Source organism: Rhinopithecus bieti, unplaced genomic scaffold (genome assembly GCF_001698545.2).
Source record: "Rhinopithecus bieti isolate Rb0 unplaced genomic scaffold, ASM169854v2 scaffold_3763, whole genome shotgun sequence".
Taxonomy (NCBI): domain Eukaryota; kingdom Metazoa; phylum Chordata; class Mammalia; order Primates; family Cercopithecidae; genus Rhinopithecus; species Rhinopithecus bieti.
Window position 1 is genome coordinate 2,214,893 of NW_016804379.1, and position 24,426 is coordinate 2,239,318.

General features: G+C 41.2%; 1 protein-coding gene across 1 annotated transcript; it reads left to right on the forward strand.

The window, feature by feature from the left end:
* Positions 1-2,903: 2,903 nt before the first annotated feature.
* Positions 2,904-22,433, forward strand: TADA1 (transcriptional adaptor 1). Its single transcript, XM_017867624.1, is given in 9 exon segments — positions 2,904-3,087; positions 9,371-9,462; positions 9,720-9,785; positions 14,988-15,050; positions 15,053-15,084; positions 16,497-16,706; positions 18,587-18,738; positions 20,657-20,819; positions 21,222-22,433. Coding segments are annotated over 9 exon segments (1,005 nt in total). The 5' UTR covers positions 2,904-3,013; the 3' UTR covers positions 21,375-22,433.
* Positions 22,434-24,426: the final 1,993 nt, after the last annotated feature.

The window sequence follows — 24,426 nt, forward strand, 5'->3', positions numbered from 1 at the left end:
TTTTAACCAGTTGGATGATCCAAGAAATAAAAGGAAAAAGAAAACTAGACTAAACATTAGTCAAGTTCCTTGCTCTTTATAAAGCATTTTGACACACATTCTCTGAAGCTATTAGTTGCACTATGCATTGTACAAATATTGCTATAAGTAAAAGGTTTAGAATTAGTTTCTTTAAAGTAAACTTCCAAATTACAAGTGGTTTTAATATTCATTTCCTTTCAAAAGAATTTGTTTTTTAAAGTCAAGGTCTCACTCTGTTGCCTAAGCTGGAGTGCAGTGGTGCTCTCACAGCTCACTGCAGACTTGAACTCCTGGGCCCAAGCAATCCTCTCACTTCAGCCTCCCCAGTAGGTGGGACTACAGGCATGTGCTTGGTATTCATTTATAATATTGTGTCCAGAATTGGTTCCTTCCAGCGGGTTCTTGGTCTTGCTGACTTCAAGAATGAAGCCGCGGACCCTCGCAGGGAGTGTTACAGTTCTTAAAGATGGTGTGTCCAGAGTTTGTTCCTTCAGCTGTGACCTGAGTTCCTTCCTTCTGGTGGGTTTGTGGTCTCGCTGACTTCAGAAGTGAAGCCACAGACCTTCTCAGTGAGTGCTACAGCTCATAAAGGCAGTGCAGACCCAAAGAGTGAGCAGCAGCAAGATTTATTGTGAAGAGCAAAAGAACAAAGCATCCACGGTGTGGAAGAGGACCAGAGCTGGTTGCTGCTGCTGGCTCAGGTGGCCAGCTTTTATTCCCTTATTTGGCCCTGACCACATCCTGCTGATTGGTCCATTTTACAGAGTGCTGATTCGTCCATTTTTACAGAGTGCTGACTGGTGCATTTCAAACCCTTAGCTAGACACAGAGCACTGATTGGTGCGTTTTTACAGAGTGCTGATTGGTGCATTTATAAACCTTTAGCTAGACACAGAGTGCTGATTGGTCCATTTTTACCGAGTGCTGATTGGTGTGTTTACAAACCTTTAGCTAGACACAGAGCGCTAATTGGTGCGTTTACAATTCTTTAGTTAGAAAAGTTCTCCAAGTCCCCACCTGACCCAGAAGCCCAGCTGGCTTCACCTCTCAATATTACATTGTTTGGTCAGATGTCCATTTATGTATATTATATTGTCTAACATTACAATTTAAATGGACATTTAACTGAGTAACTGTAGTAAAATTGTGCTAATAGGTGTGTAAGTGCTGAGAGAGAAAGGAATATTTAATTGAGCTAGATGTATGAGTATTGTTAAGCACGGGTTCAAAAAGAAAATCTTGGAGGCCTATCTTTCTTCGTGGCTAGAGACAAATGAGAAACAGGGACTCTTCCTGGAAGATGTACCCAACCATCTGTAGCCTTTCCTAGTCCTGTTGCATTGATCCTTGAATAAATTCATATATATGTTTGAACCTGATTGAAAAAAGTGGAGGTAATCAACCATAAGTCTCAAAACCAGCAGAGAGGAGATATGTGTAAAGGGACAGAGCTGTGTGATTTGTTAAAGTCAAGTTAATTAGAATGCTGAGTGCAAGTGTGGGGGTTAAGTGGGAAGGCCAGTGGTGTGTGAGGTACACAGGTAGGGTGAGTTCAGTTCATGAGAACATTTGAATGCTGGAGTCTGGAATTTGTTCAGCAGAGAGTGGGGAGCCATGGAAAACGTAAGTGGATATTTTTAAAATGTGTCAAAATTTACCGGAGTTTTCACACAGAGAGGAAACTTTGCCTGATCTTTGTATCTCCTTTCACCTGTACATCTCCAGTACCCAGAGTTCCAGACACATAATAGGAGCTCACTGTAGAATTCAAGTGAAGAGAAGGTGCCCTGCTGGCACTGCGACCAGGACAGGGCTTGTGGGTTTAGGTTGGGCAGTGAGGAAGTCGAATGAATGAACTTAAGGGGACTTCTTTGGAGAAATCACACAAGATTTAAAAGCTATCTAGGATTGTTTTAAAATCTTTGGGAGGCAATTTGACAATATACACCAAGGCATTTATAAATATTCCTATCATTTGATCCAGTAATTCTATTTGTTGGACTCGATGCTAAGGTAATAATCCTAAAGGAGGAAAAGTTTTATGCATAAAGAAGTTTTGCTTCATTATGCTATATGCTTCAAAAGCAATATTACAGTATTGCTTTTAACAGAGAAAAAATGGAAACAGTCTAACAATTGGGAAACAAGTTATTTGTGTACTTTCTATCTGTGGGGGTATTTAATATGTTGTCATTAAAATTATTATAAAGACAACGTAATACTACAGATAAATCCTTAAGTTTAAAAACGTGCAAAATTGAACACAGAGTATTTTAAGTCATGGGAGTGTGAGAAGTAAAGGAGAAATCTAAGTGTTTGCCCGGGAGTGGTAAAACACTTTTTCTTTCTTTTTATCTTTATCCTTCTGTGTATTTTCCAAATTTTACATAATTACCTCATTTACTCAAACACTTATTAAGCATCCACTATGTGCCAGTCGCTGCTCTAGGAACTGCGGGTAATAGTGAATAAAACACAACTCCTGTCCTCCAGCCATAACATTTACAAGATAAATCAACTAAATGTCATATGAGACGATTAGTGCTCGGGGAAAAATAAGGCAAGGAAAGAGTAAAACGGATACTGCATCTACTTTTTGAAATGGAGCGGTAAGGTACTCCTCCAGGCAGAAGGACAGCAGGCTGAATTCGGAATTGCCCCAGCCGTACCAGAAGGAAAGGGCTTGAGACCCGCCAGCCTGCCGGCAACGCTGCAGCGGAGGCGGGGCGTGCGGCTTTAGGTTGGGCGCGCGACAAGGTGAAGCGGATCACGTGATTCGAGGGGCGGGAGGAAGAGAGCAATTTGGCTGGGCACCTTCCCTACAAAAAGGCGGGCGGAGCCGAAAACCAAACAAACGACTTCTGAGAGATTGGGGGCGGGGCTGACGGCGGCAGGCTTAGCTTCCAGAGCCAAGGCCTTCCGCCGCGTTGGTTTTTCGGTTGTTGATCGCGGTGGGCGGGCGGTCTGCGGTCGGGCTGAGACGCGCGGAGCAATGGCGACCTTTGTGAGCGAGCTGGAGGCGGCCAAGAAGAACTTGAGCGAGGCCCTGGGGGACAACGTGAAACAGTAAGAGCTGCCCCAGCGCAGCGTCCAGGCCAACACGCGGGTGCTCTCCTGGCCTCGTGTTGCCAGCCCGCCCCGGAGACGCCCGCACCGCCCGGGGGCCTGTGCAGCCTTGAGTCCGCGGCGGTGGGGCTTCGGGATTTCTCCAGCCGGGGCGGGGCGGCCACCTGAACTCACAGCCCTGGAGAGACCGGGCCTCCTGGGCGCCCGGGAGACCCCGGCGGGCGCCTTTGCTCGGGACTCTGCCCTGGGTGGGGCGGGAGAAGCGCACTTCGCACTCAAGGGCCTGCTGAGCAGGTGCGGGCCCCAGCGCGGGCCTGCGGGATGCGGGAGGCTGACTTGGGCGGAGTGAACCGGGCCCTACGCGCCCAGCCTGAGGGCATCGCTCAGGGCGGCCCATCCCAGGAGGGCTTCCTGGAGGTGAAGGCCTGTTGAGCTCGTGTGATCTGCTAGGGATTATCGGTAAGCTCTTTTGACAGCAATTTCGTAAGGCAGACGGACCCTCTGGTGAAATCATAGTCATTGAACACTACAATTATAGTGATGATAGCAGTAGCGGACATTTAAACATTTTAAGCTCACTAAATATATTATCTAATCCTTACAACAGATGTGAGGTAGGTACACTTGTTATTCCCATTTGACAGATGAGAAGACTGAGACACCTAGTGCAGATAAGTAACTTCAAAAGTCACTGTCAGGGTTGGGACCCACGCTTTTGATTCCCGACTGATTCCTTAGAGGGGCCGTAAAGGATCCCAGAGACGCCCAGCCAGACCTTCATCCAGGTTATGGCAGGGGACCTAGTGCACAGTCGGGTTAGATTCAGAATGGCCAAGGGTAAAAGCAGTATCCAGCCAAGGCCAAAGCCAAACAGCGTAAAAGGAACCACTGGGATACAAGGAAGAGTTTGGAAATTTTCAAAACGTTGTTATTACAAGTTTATTTTTCAAAAATACAGGAAGCAAATGTAAACGTTTAAAATTATAGTGCCTGTGTTTTTGCTGCTAGATGGCTTCTGTGGTATTCTACACATTTGCATGACTCAATGGATGCATACTTTTAAATGATGTTGGTGGAGGAGCAATTTGGGAATACTTAATTTTTCTCCAATACTTTCTTTTCATCCTTCTCTGTTCTTTGTTATTACTGGATTGAAATTACTTACCTTGGAAGTCATACATGAATTTCGGAGTTTTTCCTTCATGTGAAATTTTGGGGTGGCGGAGTTGACAGTCTGCTTTTCATCCTAATAAGATAATAATGGAAACTATAAAAAGACTAGAATTAAAATCTAAACTGTTATTTTAGCATAATTAATTTTTGGTGAACATTTATTTACTCCCAGAGACATGTTCCACTTTTTTTTGTTTTTTGGATTGGGGTCTTGCTCTGTGGCAGAGGCCGAAGTACAGTGGTCTGATCACACAGTTCACAGCAACGTTGATCTCCTGAGCTCAAGAGATCCTCCCGTGCCGTGAGCCTATAACTGGGACTATAGGCACGCCCCACCAATCCTGGCTGAAGTTTTTTTTTCAGAGGCAGAGTCTTGTTGTGTTGCCCAGGCTGATCTCAAATCCTGGCCTCAAGCAGTCCTTCCGCGTTGGCCTCCTAAAGTTCTGGGATTACAGGCATGAGCCACCACACCCAACTATAATGTTCCCCGAAAGTTATCTTTTAACATGTTCACTGTGCTTATTGAATTAAATATTCTTACTTATTTTAATAGGTAAAATTGACAGCTTTCACCCTAATTACTATAGCTTTTTACTTTTGTAATACCGACTGATAAAATTTGCCTTTTTTTTTTTGAGATGGAGTCTTGCTCTGTTGTCCTGGCTGGAGTGCAGTGGCATGATCTCCGCTCACTGCAACCTCCGCCTCCTGGGTTCAAGCAATTCTCTGCCTCAGCCTCCTGAGTAGCTAGGATTACAGGCACCCGCCACCATGCCCGGCTAATTTTTGTATTTTTAGTAGAGACAGGGTGTCACCATCTTGGCCAGGCTGGTCTTGAACTCCTGACCTCGTGATCCTGACGCCGTGGCTCCCAAAGTGCTGGGATTACCATCGTGAGCCACGGCGCCCAGCCAAAATTTACATTTTTAAGCACATAAGAGGCATTTCACTCTATTCCATCTAGAATGCTTACAAATATTTGAAAGCGAACGTTTACATACCAAAATAAATCTGAAGAACCTGATTTGTGTATGATTGCCTTTAACCCTGATTAGATGCAATGGTGACCTCTGTCATCCGATACTCATCAGTTACAGGTTCAGGGCTGCCAAAAGTGTTTTTGAAGTTAGCATTCTTATTTAGGTTTTAAAGGCCAAAACCGACTATGTGATATTGGTCAAATACTGATGCTGAAGCTAAATTTGGTGCATCTGGAGCATGAATCCCCACTAAAATGCAATCAAAAGAAGTTTTTATGCCTGAAACAGTTAATGGTACGGTATAGTTCTAAATTTGTTTTTCCATTCTCTCATTGTTCTTTTCTGTTCTCCTTAAAAAGTGCCTCTTGGTTAAATAGTAACACTGCTGTACTGTACAGTCATTTCTTATATTTCCTCCATGAGCAGTTTGCTTTGGTTTGCACAGCCTATTTAAGTGTGGTCCTTGGCGGTAGGCAAAACATACAAAGTTATGCACAGAGGCTGGATATGAGTTATTTGCTATTTATCCAGTGGTCTGAACATCCTTCATGTCTGACTGGTTGAGTTGTGTGCCCAAGCTGTTTCCAGGAAGACATGGGCTTTGCTAGACCACTCACTTTGTATGGTAGCCAGTAAAATGCCATGTTCAAATAGTTGCCTCATTTCTGTTATAGATTTGATCATATGTGATTTCTTTATGTATTTATTTATTTATTTTGAGACAGAGTCTCACTTTGTTGCCCAGGCTGTAGTGCAGTGGTGCAATCTCGGCTCACTGCAACCTCCACCTTCTGGGCTCAAGTGATTGTCCTGCATCAGCCTCCTGAGTAGCTGGGATTACAGGTGCCCACCACCATGTCTGGCTAATTTTTGTATTTTTAGTAGAGACAGGGTTTCGCCATGTTGGCCAGGCTGGTCTTGAACTCCTGACCTCACGTGATCCACCCGCCTTGGCCTCCCAAAGTGCTGGGATTACAGGCGTGAGTCACTGCGTCTGGCCATGATCATATGTTATTTAATATTCTTTAGGTATATCCAGTGCTTCGTAGTCTGACCTACTTACACTTCTACCCATTGTCCTCACCTTTACAGGGATTGATTGACTTTGTTTTTGGTATTTGTCCTTAATCCATTTGTGTTGCTATAAAGGAATAGTTGAGGCCGGGTAATTTATAAAGAAGTTAATTTGGCTCACAGGTCTGCAGACTGTACCAAAAGCATGGCACCAGCATCTTCTGGTTAGGGCCTCAGGCGCTTCACTCATGATGGAAGATGAAGGGGAACCTGCATGTGCAGATCACTTTTTTTTTTTTGGAGACAGTTTCGCTCTTGTTGCCCAGGATAGAGTGCAATGGCACAATCTGGGCTCACTGAAACCTCTGCCTCCTGGGTTCAAATGATTATCCTGTGTCAGTCTCCCAAGTAGCTGGGATTACAGGCACATTCTACCACACCTGGCTAATTTTTGTATTTTTAGTAGAGACGGGGTTTCATTATATTGGTCAGGCTGATCTTGAACTCCTGACCTCAGGTGATCCACCTGCCTTGGCCTCCCAAAGTGCTGGGATTATAGGCGTGAGTCACCGCGCCAGGCCTGCAGATCAGTTTGTGAGAGGAAGCAAGAGATGGGGAAGGTGCCAGGCTCTTTTTTAACAACCAGCGCTTGGAGAATCTCTTGCAGGAACTCACAGAGTGAGCAAACTCTCACTCATTACCACCAGGAAAGATCACACCAAGCCGCTGGTGAGGAATCCTCTCCCATAACCCAGACACCTCCCATTAGGTTCCACCTCCACCATGGAGGATTAAATGTCATCATGAGGTTTGGTCAAATGTCCAAACTACAGCAGTATTGTTGAGGGAAACAGTCATTTGTCTGTGGCTATACAGTGAGTTAACACAGGGACCAGGATTGGAGAGCAGGTCTTTTAACTTTTGGTAGCTAGTTCTAGCTCTTTGGGCGAAAATGTTTGCCACTGGAGAAAACAGTTTGCATTATTTTGACAGAGCTCCCTGGTAGAGCCTTGTTTTAGTTCTGGAACAAGTTCACTCATTCCAAATATATATTTGCTTCTAATGAAATACTGACATAGGACTTTTAAATAATAGAGTTTTTCTCTAGGTTACTATTTTTTTTGTTGTTGTTGTTGAATAGGATGGGATAGGAAAAGACCTTGTTTTTCTGTGGAACTTTATTTTATTTATTTCATTATTATTCCTGTCCTTTAAAAAATGTATAAAAGTGTCCACTGTGGGAAAGTTGCTGTTGATCTATTGACTAATGAATGTGCAGCTCTCAAGTGGAAAGGGTACCAAGCTCTAGAGCGGCACATGTTTTGTTGTTGAGTGAAATGGGCCTGAAAGATGGCAGTGTCATGGGTTTTGGGCCACTTAAGACCCCATAAAAGCGATGGGTTTTCTCCTGAAAAACAACACAACAACAAACATGAACCCAAAGCTTTGCATGCAACTACATATGATCATAGTCAATTACGCACAGAGATACTAAGATGACTTGAAGCTAATCCACACACAGGGGGAGTCCTGCCATGGGCATAATATGGCAGTGAAAATATTAAATCATCCCATTTAGAAATCTGTTTTTTTTTTTTTTTCTTGTTAGGAACTCAAGTACTGAGTAATTTTTCATCCCATTCCATAAACAAGAAGCAGCTTCCTTAAGTACCAAAACAAGGGTTGTGGATGTGATGTGAAAAGTGACATATTTTACTCTAATTTCTAACACTCTTGTTAAAGTGTAAAAGGTTAAGTCATTTTTTTTTTTCTACCAGTTACCTAGTAATTTTTATTATTAGGTGTTGATTTTCACTTTAAAAACTACCAAGTTTCTCATATCCCCAGGCATTTTCTTTGTGCTGAGATGTTTAGAAACCCATTTTTTTTTTTCAGCCAGTTAGATTGAAAGTTGAGTTTATCTGAAGGGAAGGATGTCACCTAAAACAGATATAAATGACTACTCCCCTCTCTGTTAAACACACACACTTTGAAATGTAAATCTTAAATGCAGGATTCTGGAGAGTAGGTCTGTTAGAAGGGTGACAGTGAGAAACAAAGGTATAGCTATAGTTTTGGGCTAAGTGAATCACGAGTCCAATTCTGTGACTACCTGCCAATTCCCTTTTATTTGTTTTGAGACAAGGTCTTGCTCTGTCACCCAGGCTGGAGTGTAGTGGTGTGATCAGGGCCCGCTGCAGTCCTGACCTCCTGGGCTCAATCAGTCCCTCCACTTCAGCCTCCCAGGTAGCAGGGACTACAGGCATGCACCACCATGCACAGCTAAGTTTTATATTTTTTGTAGAGAGGGGGTTCCGCCATGTTGCCCAGGCTAATCTTGAACTCCTACGTTCAAGCAGTCTGCCTGCCTTGACCTCCCAAAGTGCTGGGATTACAGACATAAGCCACTGCGCTGGCCAGTCCCCTTTTAAGGAGGATTTTCCTTTCTTTCTTGGTATTCTGATTCCTAGGTGTATTAGTTTGCTAGGGCTGCTGTAACAAAGTACCACAGACTGGTTCGCTTAAACAACAGAAATTATTTTCTCACAGTTCTGAAGGCTGGAAGTCTATGATCAAGATTTTGGCAGGAGGCCTCTCTCCTGTAGATGACAGCCTTCTTGTTGTGTGTTCACTTGGTTATTTCTTTGTATGTGAATGTGTCTGTGTCCTAATTGCCTCTTCTTATAAGGGCACCAATCATATTGGATTAGGGCCCACCGTAATGGCCTCATTTAAATTACTATTTAAAGGCCCAATCTCCAAATACAGTCACTTTCTGAAGTACTAGGGTTAAGGCTTTAACATAGGACTTTTGTAGGGGGACACAATTCAGCCCATAGAGCCAGGGAATGCAGAATTTCCTTTCCTGAGAGTTGGAGCATGTATGCTGAACTTGGGGAAGAAGCAAGATCTGTTCGTGCTGTAGTCCCAGCTACTCAGGAGGCTGAGGTGAGAGGGTAGCTTAAAGCCAGAAGTTCAGAGCTCTGATTGTTCCCCTGCACTCCAGCCTGAGTGACAGAATAAAACCCTGTCTCTAAAAAAAAAAAAACACCAATTGAAAAAAAAACTAGAAGCAGCCAAATCTGTGGTTCTTAAAATTGTTTCTGCCTCTACAGATACTGGGCTAACCTAAAGCTGTGGTTCAAGCAGAAAATCAGCAAAGAGGAGTTTGACCTTGAAGCTCATAGACTGCTCACACAGGATAATGGTAAAATAATTATCCGCGGAGTTACTTTACTATTCCATAGTTCTCCTAGATTTGCAGTAAAGTCTTTTCCCTTTTAAAAAAGTAAAATTTGGGTTTTGTGGTGTATAAGGTTATCTGAATAATGTGGATATTTAAAATTAAGTATAAAGCATGGCAGAATAGGGGATATCCAAAATCCTGACAAGGTAGACCAAAGTTGTGGTTTCCTTATGTTGAAAATGTTTTGAATTTGATTGTCACTGTCTTCCCTTTTTCAGTCCATTCTCACAATGATTTCCTCCTGGCCATTCTCACGCGTTGTCAGATTTTGGTTTCTACACCAGGTAAGGGAGTGGAAATACTTCCAGTGTGTGTCAGTCAGCAAAGCACTAGACTTTAGCTTTCTCTAATAGACACAGCTAGTGTTTGTAAAGCAGATGTTTTTGAACTGCTCAGAAGAAAATTTTGTTAGGTAGATACAAATTCTTTTATAGAATCTTTTCTTTTTTAAAAGCAAAACTCTTTATTTTGAGAAAAGGTTTGATTTCTCATTTTCGATTCTTGGCATACATTTTAGTTCTTTCCAGTGGAACCCAAACCTCCAGAACCCCTTTCAGTGTCATCCAAAGCTTGAACTTCTATTTCTGGAGAAAAAATCTGTTCACAAATGAGCTATACAATGTGATCACCATTTTTGACACCAAACTTTTCTTTGCCAAAATTGAATAGTACAACACCAACATTTCCTCTATAATTTTCATCTTATGATGCCAGCTCCTACATCAATAAAGTGTTTTTCAGCCAAGCCAGATATGGGGCTTCTCTTTTCTAACACCCAGAAGGAAGGGCTGTCTGAATGTTCATTGTCACAAGCGCTTTCTCCCTAGGTGGTATTGTGTAATCCTTGGCATGTCCAAGTCCTAGCCCCCGTGGACCTCTGGGTCCGGGCATGTCGTGCTGGGAGAGCTGGGCAAGGCTGCTCTGTGTGCCACCCTCCCCCACAGGCCAGTTTGCTCAATGGGGGAAATGGTGGTGTCCTTCAGAAAAGGGCATGGGAGAGCCAGAAGGCAAGCGAGGAGATAGCCCTGGAACAAGAGGGCTCGGGGTGAGCACCGCAGCAGGGACTGCCCAAATATGCAGAGCCTTTGTAAAGCAGGCCATGTCCCTGTACTATATTATATTGCCTTTTGATATTGACTCCCCACTCAGCTACATTTTAGATTACGTAAGTAAATGAGAAGTGAGGAAGAGGATGGGAAGTCTGGATGAAGAAGGTAAGGGGGATGAAGAGAGGGCAGTTGGTGTTAGGTGTCCTGTACCTAAGGGATACCTAACTTGAAAGGTGTCCGTAGCTTTTGGGAGGTGGAGGAACCCAGCATGTGTTGGGAACCTGGACTTCCACTATGTTCTTAAGCAAGATAGCACCTGAAAGGTCAAGCTTCAGCTCCTGTGTTTGGCAGATTATTGGCAGAGAACAAGAGGCAGGGGATAGTAGCATGTTGAGGGGGTAGGTGGAAACAAAACCTGTCACTTTAACCTGAAGAGAAGATTAAGCTATAAGTCACCTCTTTCAACCATCTTAGTTTAATCAGTCAGAAACAAGTAATTAAATACATTGAAAACTTTCCTCATGGTAAAAGTCATCCTGGACTTTTTTAAAAAAATTAGGCCAAATGATTTATTCAATAGTTTTTTTGTTTCTAAATTGCAATTCGTAAGACTACAAAAGTTACCTTTAGAATTGTGCTTACCAACTCCTGTTGTAGATTAAATGGAAATTTTTTAAGGTCTTAGGGTGATTCTGATGATCATATACCGAAAGCTTATGTTTTATCTATAAATGCCTGGTATTTTTTATCCTCTCTCTCTGTTTACTTCTACTGTATGATAAAGAACTCACAGCCAGGGCATGGTGGCTCATGCCTATATTCCCAGCACTTTGGGAGGCCAAGGTGGGCGGATCACTTGAGGTCAGGAGTTGGAGACCAGCCTGGCCAAGATGGTGAAATCCCCTACTCTGCTAATAATACAAAAAAGAAAATTAGCTGGGTGTGGTGGTGAACACTTGTAGTCCCAGCTGTTCAGAAGGCTGAGGCATGAGAATCTCTTGAACCTGGGAGGCAGAGGTTACAGCGAGCAAAGATTGTGCCACGGCACTTCAGCCTGGGTGACAGAGTGAAACTCTGTTTAAAAAAAAAAAAAGAATTCATGTAAGATCTCCTAACACCACATTCCTTGACCTTCAAAGAAGTCGTTAATGTGTAGTAAACTGTGAGCACTTGCTTGTGGAGTTGTCTTAGAGAGCAGTGACTGCTTCCCTCCCCTTACCACACTCATCATCGCACATTCTTACACCGTGTCAGATTTTTGATGTGCTAGTTAATTTATATACAAGTAGACTTTAGCCATTCCTCTTTTGTGTCCAAAGTTAAATCATAATCTTCTTGGTTGTATAAAATTTAGTTTGATCAGAAAAGCCAATATTGTGAGGATTACATCTTACTTTTTAGGGAAGCATATTGTAAATTGCCACATATGCAAAAGATAAATGGAGTGATCAGAAATAAAAACCCTGGTTGATAAGAGTCAAGAGACTTAGGTTCAATTGTAGGTTTTGCCACTAGCTTACATAATACAGTTACTTGGGTGTTCTTAACTTTCACATTTATAAAATAAGTACAGCAATATCTACCCTGTAGGATTATGAACTTATAAAAAAGTGATTTTAAAAATAAAAAATGCCAGCCAGGCTCGGTGGCTCGAGCCTGTAATCCCAACACTTTGGGAGGCCAAGGTGGGTGTATCACCTGAGGTGAGGAGTTCAAGACCAGCCTGGCCAACATGGTAAAACCACTTCTCTACTAAAAGTACAAAAATTAGCTGGGCATGGTGGCGGGCACCTATAATCCCAGGTACTAGGGAGACTGAGGCAGGAGATTCGCTTGAACCCGGGAGGCGGAGGTTGCAGTGAGCCAAGGTTGTGCCACTGCACTCCAGCCTGGGCGACAGACTAATACTCTGTCTCAAAAAAGAAAGTAAATTAAATTAAAAGAATAAATAAAAATTGCCAAACAAGTGTTGAAGTGGTATTCGTAAGTATAGGTGGCTGATTTTAATTAGATAAAAACCTTTGATATTCTGAATGCTTGTTAATAGTTATTTTAAAACAAATGAAGAAGCATTTGGATTTTGAGAATGTATTCTTCCATTGAACACCCCAAATTTCTCAAAATGAAATTAATATTTGTTAGCAACAAAGAGAAGATTTCTATTAAAAGTAAAATATAGTTCTTTGTACCTCACGGTTTTGGATGGGTTGTTTTCTAGTTTTCTAAACTTGTCAGGAGAGATGATATTAATAATAATATTTGTTGAGTGCAGCATACTAGACACTTATATGCATTGTCTTTAATCCTCACAACAATTCTGCAGGGTAGGTGTTAGCCTATTTTTATAGATAGACACAAACTTCAGAGAAGAGAAAACAAAACAAAAGAAAATAAAAACTTGCCTTAGGCCTGGACGTGTTGGATCAAAACTGAAATCTAAGTGCTACTAAAAAGCCTTCCCTTTTGTCATGGTTAGGCCTTACCATACTTTGCTTGGCCATACAGCAGCAGCTGGTAAGCTCTGAGTTTGCAGGCCTGCTCCTTTGCATCATCATCTGCATGTTCAGCCTACTTTCCTATCATTACTTAGCATCCAGTTTCATTTATCAGGAAGAGATTTCTTGGGAAAATCATCTAAGATTGACTGACCTTATCAAGTGAGATCTGTGCATGCCAAAGATAAGAGGAACCTGACTTCCCAAACAGTTCTTTTTAAGCTGAGGAATCTGGAATATTTTTTTTGAAAGCTTTAAAACGTTTCTTTCCAAAATATCAAAATTGCAGGAACATTTTACTATGATTATGGGTGATTTTTTTCTTAAACTTTTTTTTGTTTTAAGTGTACTATAGTGAGGTTGTATTTTTTTTTTAACATTAAACAATATATGTTCATGGTTTAAAAAAATCAATAGCACAGAAGGTTTTATGATAAAAGCTTTTTCCCACCCCAGACCTATTCCCAAAGGCAACTACTTTTTGTTTTTTTGTTCTTCTGGTGGGACCTCTATAGCCCTCATAGTTGCTTAAATCTGTTTCTGGATTTACTGATTTTAACATCTCTGTCTTATTGCTCTGTGCTTGAGATTTCCTCAACTCTTTTGGCCTTTCTGTTGAATGCATTCGTTAATTCAGCAATTTTAATAGCATCTTGTTTCATGGATAAACATGTTCTCAAAGTTTTCTGCAGATACCAGTTGGAAATTTTATCGGAATTCTTTTGCGTTTCCTGTCTAGGACCTCTATTGTTTTGTTTTTGTTTTTGTTTTTTTTTTTTGGCTTGCTCTTTCTTGTCATGTGAAAGAATATTGTCAAATATCTGGTGATTCATTGTTGTCCTTTTCATGTTTAAGAATGAAGCATAAAACTGCCTAGAGACTTTGCTTTAGAGTGAGCTGACAGGAAGCCTACTGTTAAACTGGGGTCTCCCAAATTCCTGTATGCAGAGAGCTTTGCTGTAGGGTACCAACATCCATACCAACTACCTTAGTAAATCCCAGAAGTTGTGTTCAGTTTAACTAGAGAAGAGTCCTTATTCCCTCCCTACCTTCCTTCTAACCCCCTGCCCCAGCTGTTACAAATACCCTGCTCTGTGTCATTCTGTGCATGGGAATGAGCCTTCATGGGTCTGTGACCTGCAGTTGCACAGAAGGGCCCTGCACTTGGGTTTGTACCATCATTATCTTGAAATCCTTAATTTTTGAACACAAGGCCCAGCACTTTGATTTTGTACTGAACCCACTTTTGAGGGTGAGTGAATGGGTTTGTGTGGATGATTTAAGGATATAGACATTCCATTAATTTTGTTTTTAGCCTTACAGATCCCTCCTCGTTTCCACTCACTCACATTCTCCCAATCCAGGTTGTGGGTTTCTACCAGGCAGGTTGACGTGCTTCTGCCTCACTTGCCACCTTCCTTGCCTAGCCTAGGTTATAGCTTCCATGGGTCTGCTTTGTGAGTCTGCACCCTTTTAGTCCATCCTAGAAATTTGTTGACATCTCATCATATCTGCCACTCATTTTCCTTTTTAATCTCTGTTGTGCAAGTGTGCCATTTACCTTCCTTACTTTCATATTTTCTAGCGTCTTGGTAGAGGAGATAAATACATGTGCTCAGTTCGTCATCTTAGACCAGAATTTGCTGGTGTAGTCTATAATAATACTACTGCTAATAAACAAAACACCCAATAAACAGTAATTAAAAATACAAAAAAATTTGTCTTCCTAAAAAAATTTTAGTTGCAGCTAGGAAAGAAAAATGTGATTTGAGAGGATTGATGATTTTATTTAGAGAAGTAGAAAGAGAAGATTTTGATTTAAGCATTCATTATTTATTTGCATTTCATGAGCATTCCATGCTTTTTACCCCAAATGAAAACAAACGTAGCAGTTATCAGTTGTCCTTATTTTTACTTAGGGTTATATATTTCTGTCTCCTAGATGGTGCTGGATCTTTGCCCTGGCCAGGGGGTTCTGCAGCAAAACCTGGAAAACCCAAGGGAAAGAAAAGCTTTCTTCTGTTCGTCAGAAATTTGATGTAGGTTGTTCTTTAATAGATCTTGATAATGACTGATTGAAGTACTGGCATGTTGGGACTAGCTTTAGTTTTTAAATGAATATTAAAATACTGGTAGCAGAGTTGAAAAAAGGGAGTGTGATTTGGGAAGAAAAGGGTTTCAAGGATTGTGAGTTCTAGGTGTCTGAATTTTTATAGTTCTTGTTTGTTGCTTAAATATTAATGTTATCATTAGTACCTAATGATTTTTCAGTTATTCAAAACAATGCCTTTGTCTCTCCTCTTAAATATTTTTCTTGAATGAATAATGTTTCTTGGATGAAGACATCTGTCCCAAGGGCTCAGGCAGCCTGCAGGCCTTTGGTGGGATCTTGGTGATCCTCAGCTGGGCCCTGAGCCTTTTGGGGACTCGTAGAGATGTCATAAAGGTATTTGGCTATAAAATTTGGAAGCATTTTAAAACAAATTGCTTTTTTCAGTGTATATTTAGGGAAAAGAAACTTCCCCAAAGTAACCCTTCTATAGGTTTATGGGGTATTGATAGCTTTATTGATGAACATCAATAAACAATTACTTATTTTCACCTTGACTCTATGCTTTATATCAGTAAGAATCTAGACGGCATCGGGATCTCTAGAGAGACATGTCTGATTTAAAAAGACATGTTCAATATAAAGTAGTTTTGTGCTTGGAAAATGGAAAAATAACCATGTTGTTTTCATAATATCAATTTTAAACAGGGACAAAACATCTTCACTGCAAAATCTTTTATGTTGGCCTTAAGCAAAAGCTACTGGGGCATATCTCCCAGTGGTAATGGAGAAGATGAATGGGCTATCAGAATCTCCCAGGGGAAGGCTGAGATTTTTATGAATGAAAAAGACTGACATAAATAGTCATGACTGTGTCTTAGGTTCTGTGTTGAGAATTCTAAGTAGAAAATAACAGCAGTTAAATAGTTACACTACATAGGATTATCTTGGAATATTTGTTACTAGATCTGCCATATTGGTTAGCTAGGCTTTTTAAGATTTAATTGAATCATTCATTATATGTTTGTACTTTTAGAACCTACTTATGGTTAGGTTTAAAATGCTCTGACTTGTTTGAATATAGTTCTATACTTCTCCTTCTCCCTCAGTTATTTTTAACACAGTGCCATACATTCTGTGATCACCAAGGTATTAATTGAATAGAATAAACTACTATGCAAACTACCATTATTCCCCTTAATCCATGTCTTCATTATTACCTTGTATTGGATGTGAATCTGTGATTATTTGTGCATGAATTAACTTTTTTTTTCCCTTAACCCCTGTGGTATAGTTTTGGTGGCATTAATTTGTAGGATCTCAACTTCAATACAGGAGTTAACTTTTGTGTCTTATTTGCCACTGTGATGAGTAATTTTTTAAAGTTTTTCTTACTCATAGCATAGATTCCAGCCTCAAAATCCTCTCTCAGGAGCTCAGCAATTTGTGGCAAAGGATCCCCAAGATGATGACGACTTGAAACTTTGTTCTCACACAATGATGCTTCCCACTCGAGGCCAGCTTGAAGGGAGAATGATCGTGACTGCTTATGAGCATGGGCTGGACAATGTCACCGAGGAGGCAGTTTCAGCTGTTGTCTATGCTGTGGAGGTTGGTTTGTGTTGGTAGAAATAATCTTACAGGTTGAATGTGATAGGCTTGTGTGTTGTTTAAAGTCGGTATTGCAAGAAAGGAATCCAAATGTCACTGTGATTTCACAGAATTGTCATTGTTGAAGTTTTCTGGTTTTTTTTTTTTTGAGACAGCGTCACTGTCTCCAGGCTGGAGTGCAGTGGCACGATCATGACTCACTGCAATCTGGAAATCCTGGGCTCAAGCAATCCTCCTGCCTCAGCCTCTCAAGAGCTGGGACTACAGACTTGCGCCACCATACTCAGCTAATTTTTTAAACAAATTTTTGTAGGGATGGGGGTCTCTCTATGTCGTCTAGCTGGTCTCGAATTCGTGGGCTCAAGTGGTCTTTCCGCCTTGGCCTCCCAAAGTGCTAGGATTTACACGTGTGAGCCATACCACCTGGCTGAAAGTTGTTTTCTTTTAAGAGGAGAAACTCATTACAATCCAAATAATTGTCTTCAGTTAATAGACTAAGCTTTTCAGAAAGGTTATTTATGGCATAACTCTTCTGGTTGATCTGATGTTTTGTCAACAGGGGAACAGTTTTTAAGGAAAGAAATGAAATTGAGAATCCTAAAGATTATAGTCACTTGTTTTTGCTGTGGTACAGCACCTAAGAGTATTAGTCTTGGCATCTGAACAGCAGGATTCTTATCTCTGCACATGATTTCATTCGTCTATTCATTTTATTCATTTAGTTGCTTGACAAAACTAATTTGACGTTGAGGTCTATAGTGCATGGGTACAGTCAGGTGACATTGGATTTTCAATTCTCTGAGCCCTATTTTCTTCATCTGTACCTCAAAAATAATAACAATTGTCTCATGAAGTTATAAACTATTTAATATAAGTTATAAACATTAATATATAAGTTGGCGTGCAAACCAACTTAAATAGTACAATAATGTCTTGATATAAGTGGATTTTCCTTGGTATAATTGAAGCACCCTGCCTGATCCTGGCTCCCCTACAGTGGTACCCTATAATGGTAGCCTGGGACGAGTTCTGTCACTATTTTCACAGGCTTCCTGAACCTTTTCTTATGTACTTGGCTCTCGTGAAAGTGAAGAGAAATCAAGTACCTAATTTATTTTGTGCTTATTTCCTATATATTTGTTGTTTATGTGGCTTTTGAGAGAGCCAAGATTCTTTTCACGCAAGGATTTTGGTTCCAGTAATATCAGATCTTAAAACTTTTTGTCCTATTTTAAACAAAGTTTCAGCATAGTTTGTCTCTTTTTAAAAAGTCATTTTTGCTCATGCCTGTAATCCCAGCACCTTGGGAGGCTGAGGTGGGTGGATCACCCAAGGTCAGGAGTTCGAGACCAGCCTGGCCAACATGGTGAAACCTCACCTCTACTAAAAATACAAAAATTAGCTGGACCTGGTGGCGGGCATCTGTTATCCCAACTACTCAGGAGGTTGAAGCAGGAGAATCGCTTGAACCTGGGAGGCGGAGGTTGCAGTGAGCCGAGGTTGTGCTACTGCACTCCAGCCTGGGCAATAAAGCAAGACTCCATCTCAAAAGTCATTTTGTATACTTCTTTTAAAGCCATCTAAAATCATTTTGAGAGAGAAGAGCCAATTTAGAGATGTAAAGACTTTTTAAATTTCATGTATAGCAAGCCCATCTTAAAGAGAACTATTAATGACAATAAGCATGTCCCCCTCTTTCCCATACCCTCCTACTCCTTTGGTGTGGCTCTGTGGCTCTACATGTGAACATTCATTTGGTTCTAGCATATACTAACCTATTCTGCATCTCCGTCTAAATGCCAATAAATGTTTTTTGGTCAATGGAAGTTTTATGATTTGCTTTTAAAGAGGCTATCATGCTATTTTTCTTATTTTTACAGAATCACCTGAAAGATATACTGACGTCAGTTGTGTCAAGAAGGAAAGCTTATCGGTTACGAGATGGCCATTTTAAATATGCCTTTGGCAGTAATGTGACCCCGCAGCCATACCTGAAGAATAGTGTAGTAGCTTACAACAACTTAATAGAAAGGTAAATGAAGTTTCTTGTGATTTTCTTCCATCTTTTGCTAGTTGTTTATACTCCTCTTATGTGTAATTAATTGTTAAATAATTGTGTTTTCATTGGTTTAAAGTACCTTTAATAGGAGTACAATTTTATTTTTTAAAGTCTGATACTTGAGATCTAGTGAATTATTTTGGTACTCCTTTTATGAGAAGTGAAGTTGCAGAGTTTGGCTGCTGCATGTGGGTTTAATGTGCTTGTCCCTCCCACCCCAACTTTCTTAGGGGGAATGGAGTAGTGCATAGGCAGTGCATCCTGAGGGTTCCTGAGGGGCATCACCTGTCCAGTGGGGAAGTGAGCCTGCTTTCAGTTAGAGGCAGGGCCTGTGATTGTTGGGTCACAACTGGGTGTCTTGGTGGTGGGAGGAGGAGGAGTGGTAGATGTTACTCCAGGCCCTCATCTGGCTCTTGTAGGTATAGCTCAAGATAGTGGCCTGTGCCTGGTGTCATGACATTGCTTTTGGCCTCCTGCTGTGCAGACATGGTCTCTCAGTTTACCTCTGGGATTCCTGTGTCCTCTTCCCATTGAGGGCTTCAGGATGTCTCTGTGTCCTGAGTCACCCCTTTATGAAAGAACCTAGATTACTTTCATCCTTGTGTTGTCTTTCTTATCCTTCCATCTCCCTTTGTCCTCCACTTCCCCCAAAGGGAATTTAGTCTGAATTTTAAGCCTTTGGAAAAGAAAAAAAAAACAATAATATAATTTTCTTTATGATTACTGAAGTGACTTGAATTTCTTGTGATTTGCTGGACTTTGCATATCTGGTTAGTTTGGGAGAAGAGAGGTACAGAGATAACTGGGACTTGCAAGTTCAGAGAAAAAAGTATGTATGACTGGGAAGGCTGGCAGGGTGATTGGTGAAGTGACAGGAAGGGAAGGCAGGAGGTGTAGGTGAAAAGCTAAGAGAGTTGGTTAGAGAAAATGTTGATACCACATGTGGGAGTTTGTGCCAGTGCCCATTTCATGGCTCTGAAGACCTTTACAGGAGTCATGGGCCTATTTTAACCCATCTTAAATTGGTTTCACTGTTTAGATTGCCATATGTGGTGATTTATCGTCTGAATCCCATTCAGGCGTATCTGTTTGGGATCATTCTTCTCTAGAAAAAAACAAATCCCCAAAAGTGGCTCCTTGTCGTGGGTGATGTTAGGAGCAGCGTCTGGCCCTGGCGGGACTCCCAAGCCCTCTCTGCCCTGCTGGCTGGTCTCTGAGGGCTTTTGCCTCTCTATTGGCCACTTGTTACTCTAACAGGGCTGCTTTTGTCTGATGCTTCGGTCCCACGCTAACGTTCCACTGTGCTTTCCTCTGAGTTACTGCTTTACTCTTTTGTTTTACCTCTTGATACGTCCTCAGCATTGTGTAGGTTATCTCCTACTGGGTTATGAAGTAAAACCCATGTCTGACTTCTCAGTTTGTATCTTCCTCTATTTTGGGATATTGGCAGGTTCTGGATTAATTTTCCCCACTCTCCATTTTTGCCTGTTGTTTCTGTGCTATGTCTTCTTTTCTTCTCATTTATTTTAGAACGAGTTGTCTCCAGTACCATTCACCTCCCTCTGTTTTTAATGTTATATTCCTGTAGTTAAGATCTATTAGTTTTTTCAACTGGAATCTCTTTAAGGGTAGGAAACAATTTTGGTTCGGTATCCTGAGCTAAGTAAGTATTTTACCATTGTGGAAGAAGGAAGGTAAATGTAGTTGCATTACGTTTTATTTCCAGCCTTTACGCATTAAAATTACAGACTATTAATATCTACAGGAGTAGACATTGAATGGATTTCTAATTCAATTAAATATATTTTTAATAAGATTCTAGCAGGCCACTCCTGTCCTTGTTGTTCAGTTGTCTCCACGCTGGGAATATTTCTGAAAGTTTTATTTTCAGCCCTCCAGCTTTTACCACTCCCTGTGCTGGTCAGAATCCAGCTTCTCAGCCACCCCCTGATGATGCCGAGCAGCAGGCTGCACTCCTGCTGGCGTGCTCTGGAGACACGCTGCCTGCATCTTTGCCTCCGGTGAACATGTATGACCTTTTTGAAGCTTTGCAGGTAAGTCTTGGCTCCTTGAAGTTTACCTAGATTTATGGACAGGTTAAGAGAGTCTTTAAGTCTACAGAGGTACTCACTATTTTTTTCCACTTTTGGCTTCGTGTTTTTCAGTTTTGTCTGTTATAAAAGCCATTATTAATACTAGCCTCATTTTTCAAATCCTGAGCCCATCTTCTATCTCCCCAATAAAGAAAGAAAAGAAAAAACATCCCTCATTCTTCTATTCCTGTTTCAGAAGCTTGTTATTTCCTTATCTTATTACTATTCAATTGGTGATTCATTTTAGTGTCTGACTGAAAGTTTATAGATGTGTGTACATTTTGTTGATCTGAACCCTTCTATATGTCAGAAAAATAAGTCTACTGAAGTATAATTGGAGACACGTTAATTTTTTAATCCCAGGTACACAGGGAAGTCATCCCTACACATACTGTCTATGCCCTTAATATTGAAAGGATCATCACGAAACTCTGGCATCCAAATCATGAAGAGCTGCAGCAAGACAAAGTTCACCGCCAGCGCTTGGCAGCCAAGGAGGGGCTTTTGCTGTGCTAAATTAGGATTCGAGGGTGTGGGACCCTCACCAAATTCATTGATTACTGAAAATTGAATGTTTTTGGGGTCCACATTTCAAGGCTGAAGTGTATAGTGTATATATAACCTTTCCTATGGAAATGTGACATTGAGTACATTTTGTGTTGCTATTGTGAAGCCGTTAATATAAATCTTTGGTAATGACCCATATTTCTATATGTGTGTATGTTCCCAGTTGTGGGAGCAGGCACTAATGAAATCCTGTGCCTGAAATGGAGATATTTAGTACCTGAGGCTTAGTGTCCTGTGGTTTGCATGTAAGATAGATGACATCCTAAAACAAAGAAGCTGTTATAACTTAATCCCCCTGATCAGCAGGATACCTGTGTGTTCAGTGACATCATACATTCTGTATCTAGTAGTCTAAAATTTCTGCCTTTCTCCTAAATAATGTGTTCTTGCATTTTGGTTGAAATAACCTACACAGTGTTAAAAATCAGATACCTCCTTTAGTGACCAGTTTAATTTTTAATAGCCATAGGTAGCCCCTGAGAAATTTATCACTATAACTCCACAGGAAATATGACATGGAAGTGCTCTGTGTACTAAACAAAATAAAGTCCCTCTTTGCATTTAAAACCAAAGTCAAAACAAAACTCTTGTAATGCAGTTAGTTAACTTTATGTCTTCCCATGACTCAAGTTTTGTTAAATAGGCCCAAAAACTTTGATTGGCAGTTCCTTTGGTTAATTATTCCTATAGAATGTATTTTAAGAAACCTATACAAATTGGATATATGCTTGGTAATTCCCCAGTTTCTAGGAGGTACCTGTTTCTACCGTTTCAAGTGATAAAGTGAAAATAATTTACATTCGACAGTGTTACTGATAACAAACCTACTTTAAGAGATATGTTGCTTGTTACTTAAGGGATAGTGTTGATAGATAAATTAGAATGTATAGATAGGTTTGTGTCAGTCTAAATAATGGCTGTATAGATATGTATATATGGTTCACATATCTGGATCTGTGTATTTGATTTTGTACTTTAAATGTGACAAATAAACCTTTTGGGAGAAAACTTTGTTGTTTATTAAACATTATAAGGAATATTGCCTTCTACAGAAATACGAAAATTGCCTGCTTTATGAGGGCTTGGCAGAGACTTCTCAAAATAATGTACTAGATGAGAAAGATTAAAAAGCAGATTCCAATTAAGGTATGCCATTTCTTTCCTTTCTTTTTCTTTCTGAGATAGGGTCTCACTCTATCACCGCAGCTGGAGTGCTGTGGTGTGATCACGGCTCATTGCAGCCTCGACCTCTGGGCTCAGGTGATTCTCCCATCTCAACCTTCTATGTAGCTGGGACTACAGATTCACACCACCATGCCCGGGTAATTACAAACTTTTTTTTTTCTAAAGACAGGGTTTTATCATGTTGCCCAGGCTGGTTGTGAACTCCTGAGCTCAAGCAATCTGCCTTGGCCTCTTAGAGTGTTAGGATTACAGGCCTGAATTACTGCACCTGGCCAGGTATGTAATTTCTTATGTATAGATTAAGGCTTGGAAAAAAAAAATCAATAGCTTAGTTTCAGTTCTTGGCACAAGCCATTAGTTTTGGGTGAGAAACTACATAAGAACTTTTAGGGCTTGGAATAATTTGAACTGATACTTGAATATAGTTTTGGTTTGACTACTTATATACCTGGGCCTTAATGCTGCCTAGGGAGTATGTGTGAAATTTCATAGTTCCATAGATGGAGAGGCAGCCAGGAGCCTTGACCATGTCCTGCTGTCCATTGCAATGTCAGGTTCCATAGGCTGTATGGCTGTATGTACAGCACAGAGGAAACTGCAAACAGGAAAACTTCCCACTACTCTTTATGACCTGGCCTGAATTCCTAGTCACCTACCCACCTGGTGGGACCATAGAATGCTGGAGGACTCCCTTTGCCTTATGTATTTCAGGTCTACACTCTACTATCTGCTCTTCATGCCAGTTTTCCTATGAAATCATTTTCTAAAGAGGGAGATGGGGTAAAGTGCAGGGCAGGAAGGTAGAAACAGTAATACTTAGCATTTTCACAAAAGCCTCTTGAAACATCTGAACTCTGTCCACCAAAGGCTGGTTCCATCTGTAACACTACTGCCAGCTTTGGGGACTCTGAGTGCAATCTCTTCTCTAATTAGGTTAAAAAACAAAAACATTATTAAGCATCATGTAGAAAATAATTAACAAGGGAAAAGCTGTTAGAAACCATATAATTTCAGACTTTAGAATAAAACTTCTTTTCAGGCTGGGCGCGGTGGGTGGCTCAAGCCTGTAATCCCAGCACTTTGGGAGGCCGAGCGGGCGGATCAACGGGAGGTCAGGAGATCAAGGACTATCCCTGGCTACACGCGTGAAACCTCGTCTCTACTAAAAGAATACAAAAAACAGCCAGGCGGAGGTGGGCGGGCGCCTGTAGTCCCAGCTACGGGGGAGGCTTGAGGCAGGGAGGGAGAATGGCGTACCCGGAGAGGCGGGCTTGAAGCGGAGCTTTGAGATCTGGCCACTGCAACTTCCAGCCCGGGCGACAGAGCGAGACTGTCTCAAAAAAAAAAAAAAAAACTTTTTTCCGGCAGGAATTTATCCAGGTGTGATAAGGCCGGCCGTACTTTACCAGGCAGGTGGGAGGACTCGCTTAGCATGTTCTTTTGTTGTTGTGAATTAAAAACCTTTTAGGTTCAGAGGTACAAGTGTGCAGGTTTGTTATTTAGCACGTTCTTATCATCTTTATCACCCACTTCTCTGATCAACCAGGGACAGAGTTACTCAAACACTTTTCCTTTCCATTGCCTGAAGTGATGACCACAGGTAAATGCCACTGTCCTACCATGCCTTTGACTCATCCCAAGATGCCTCTGGGAGGAAGAGTAAGGAAGCTTAATCTAGGGGTCAGACTTGGAGAGTGGCTCAGCATTTAATGCTGATGGGTTAAAAAGGAAAAATAACACTGCCAGATTATTCCTGGAGAATCGAGTACCACTTTATGGGCACTGTAAATTGTCAGGACTAATTTTACTAAAAGTG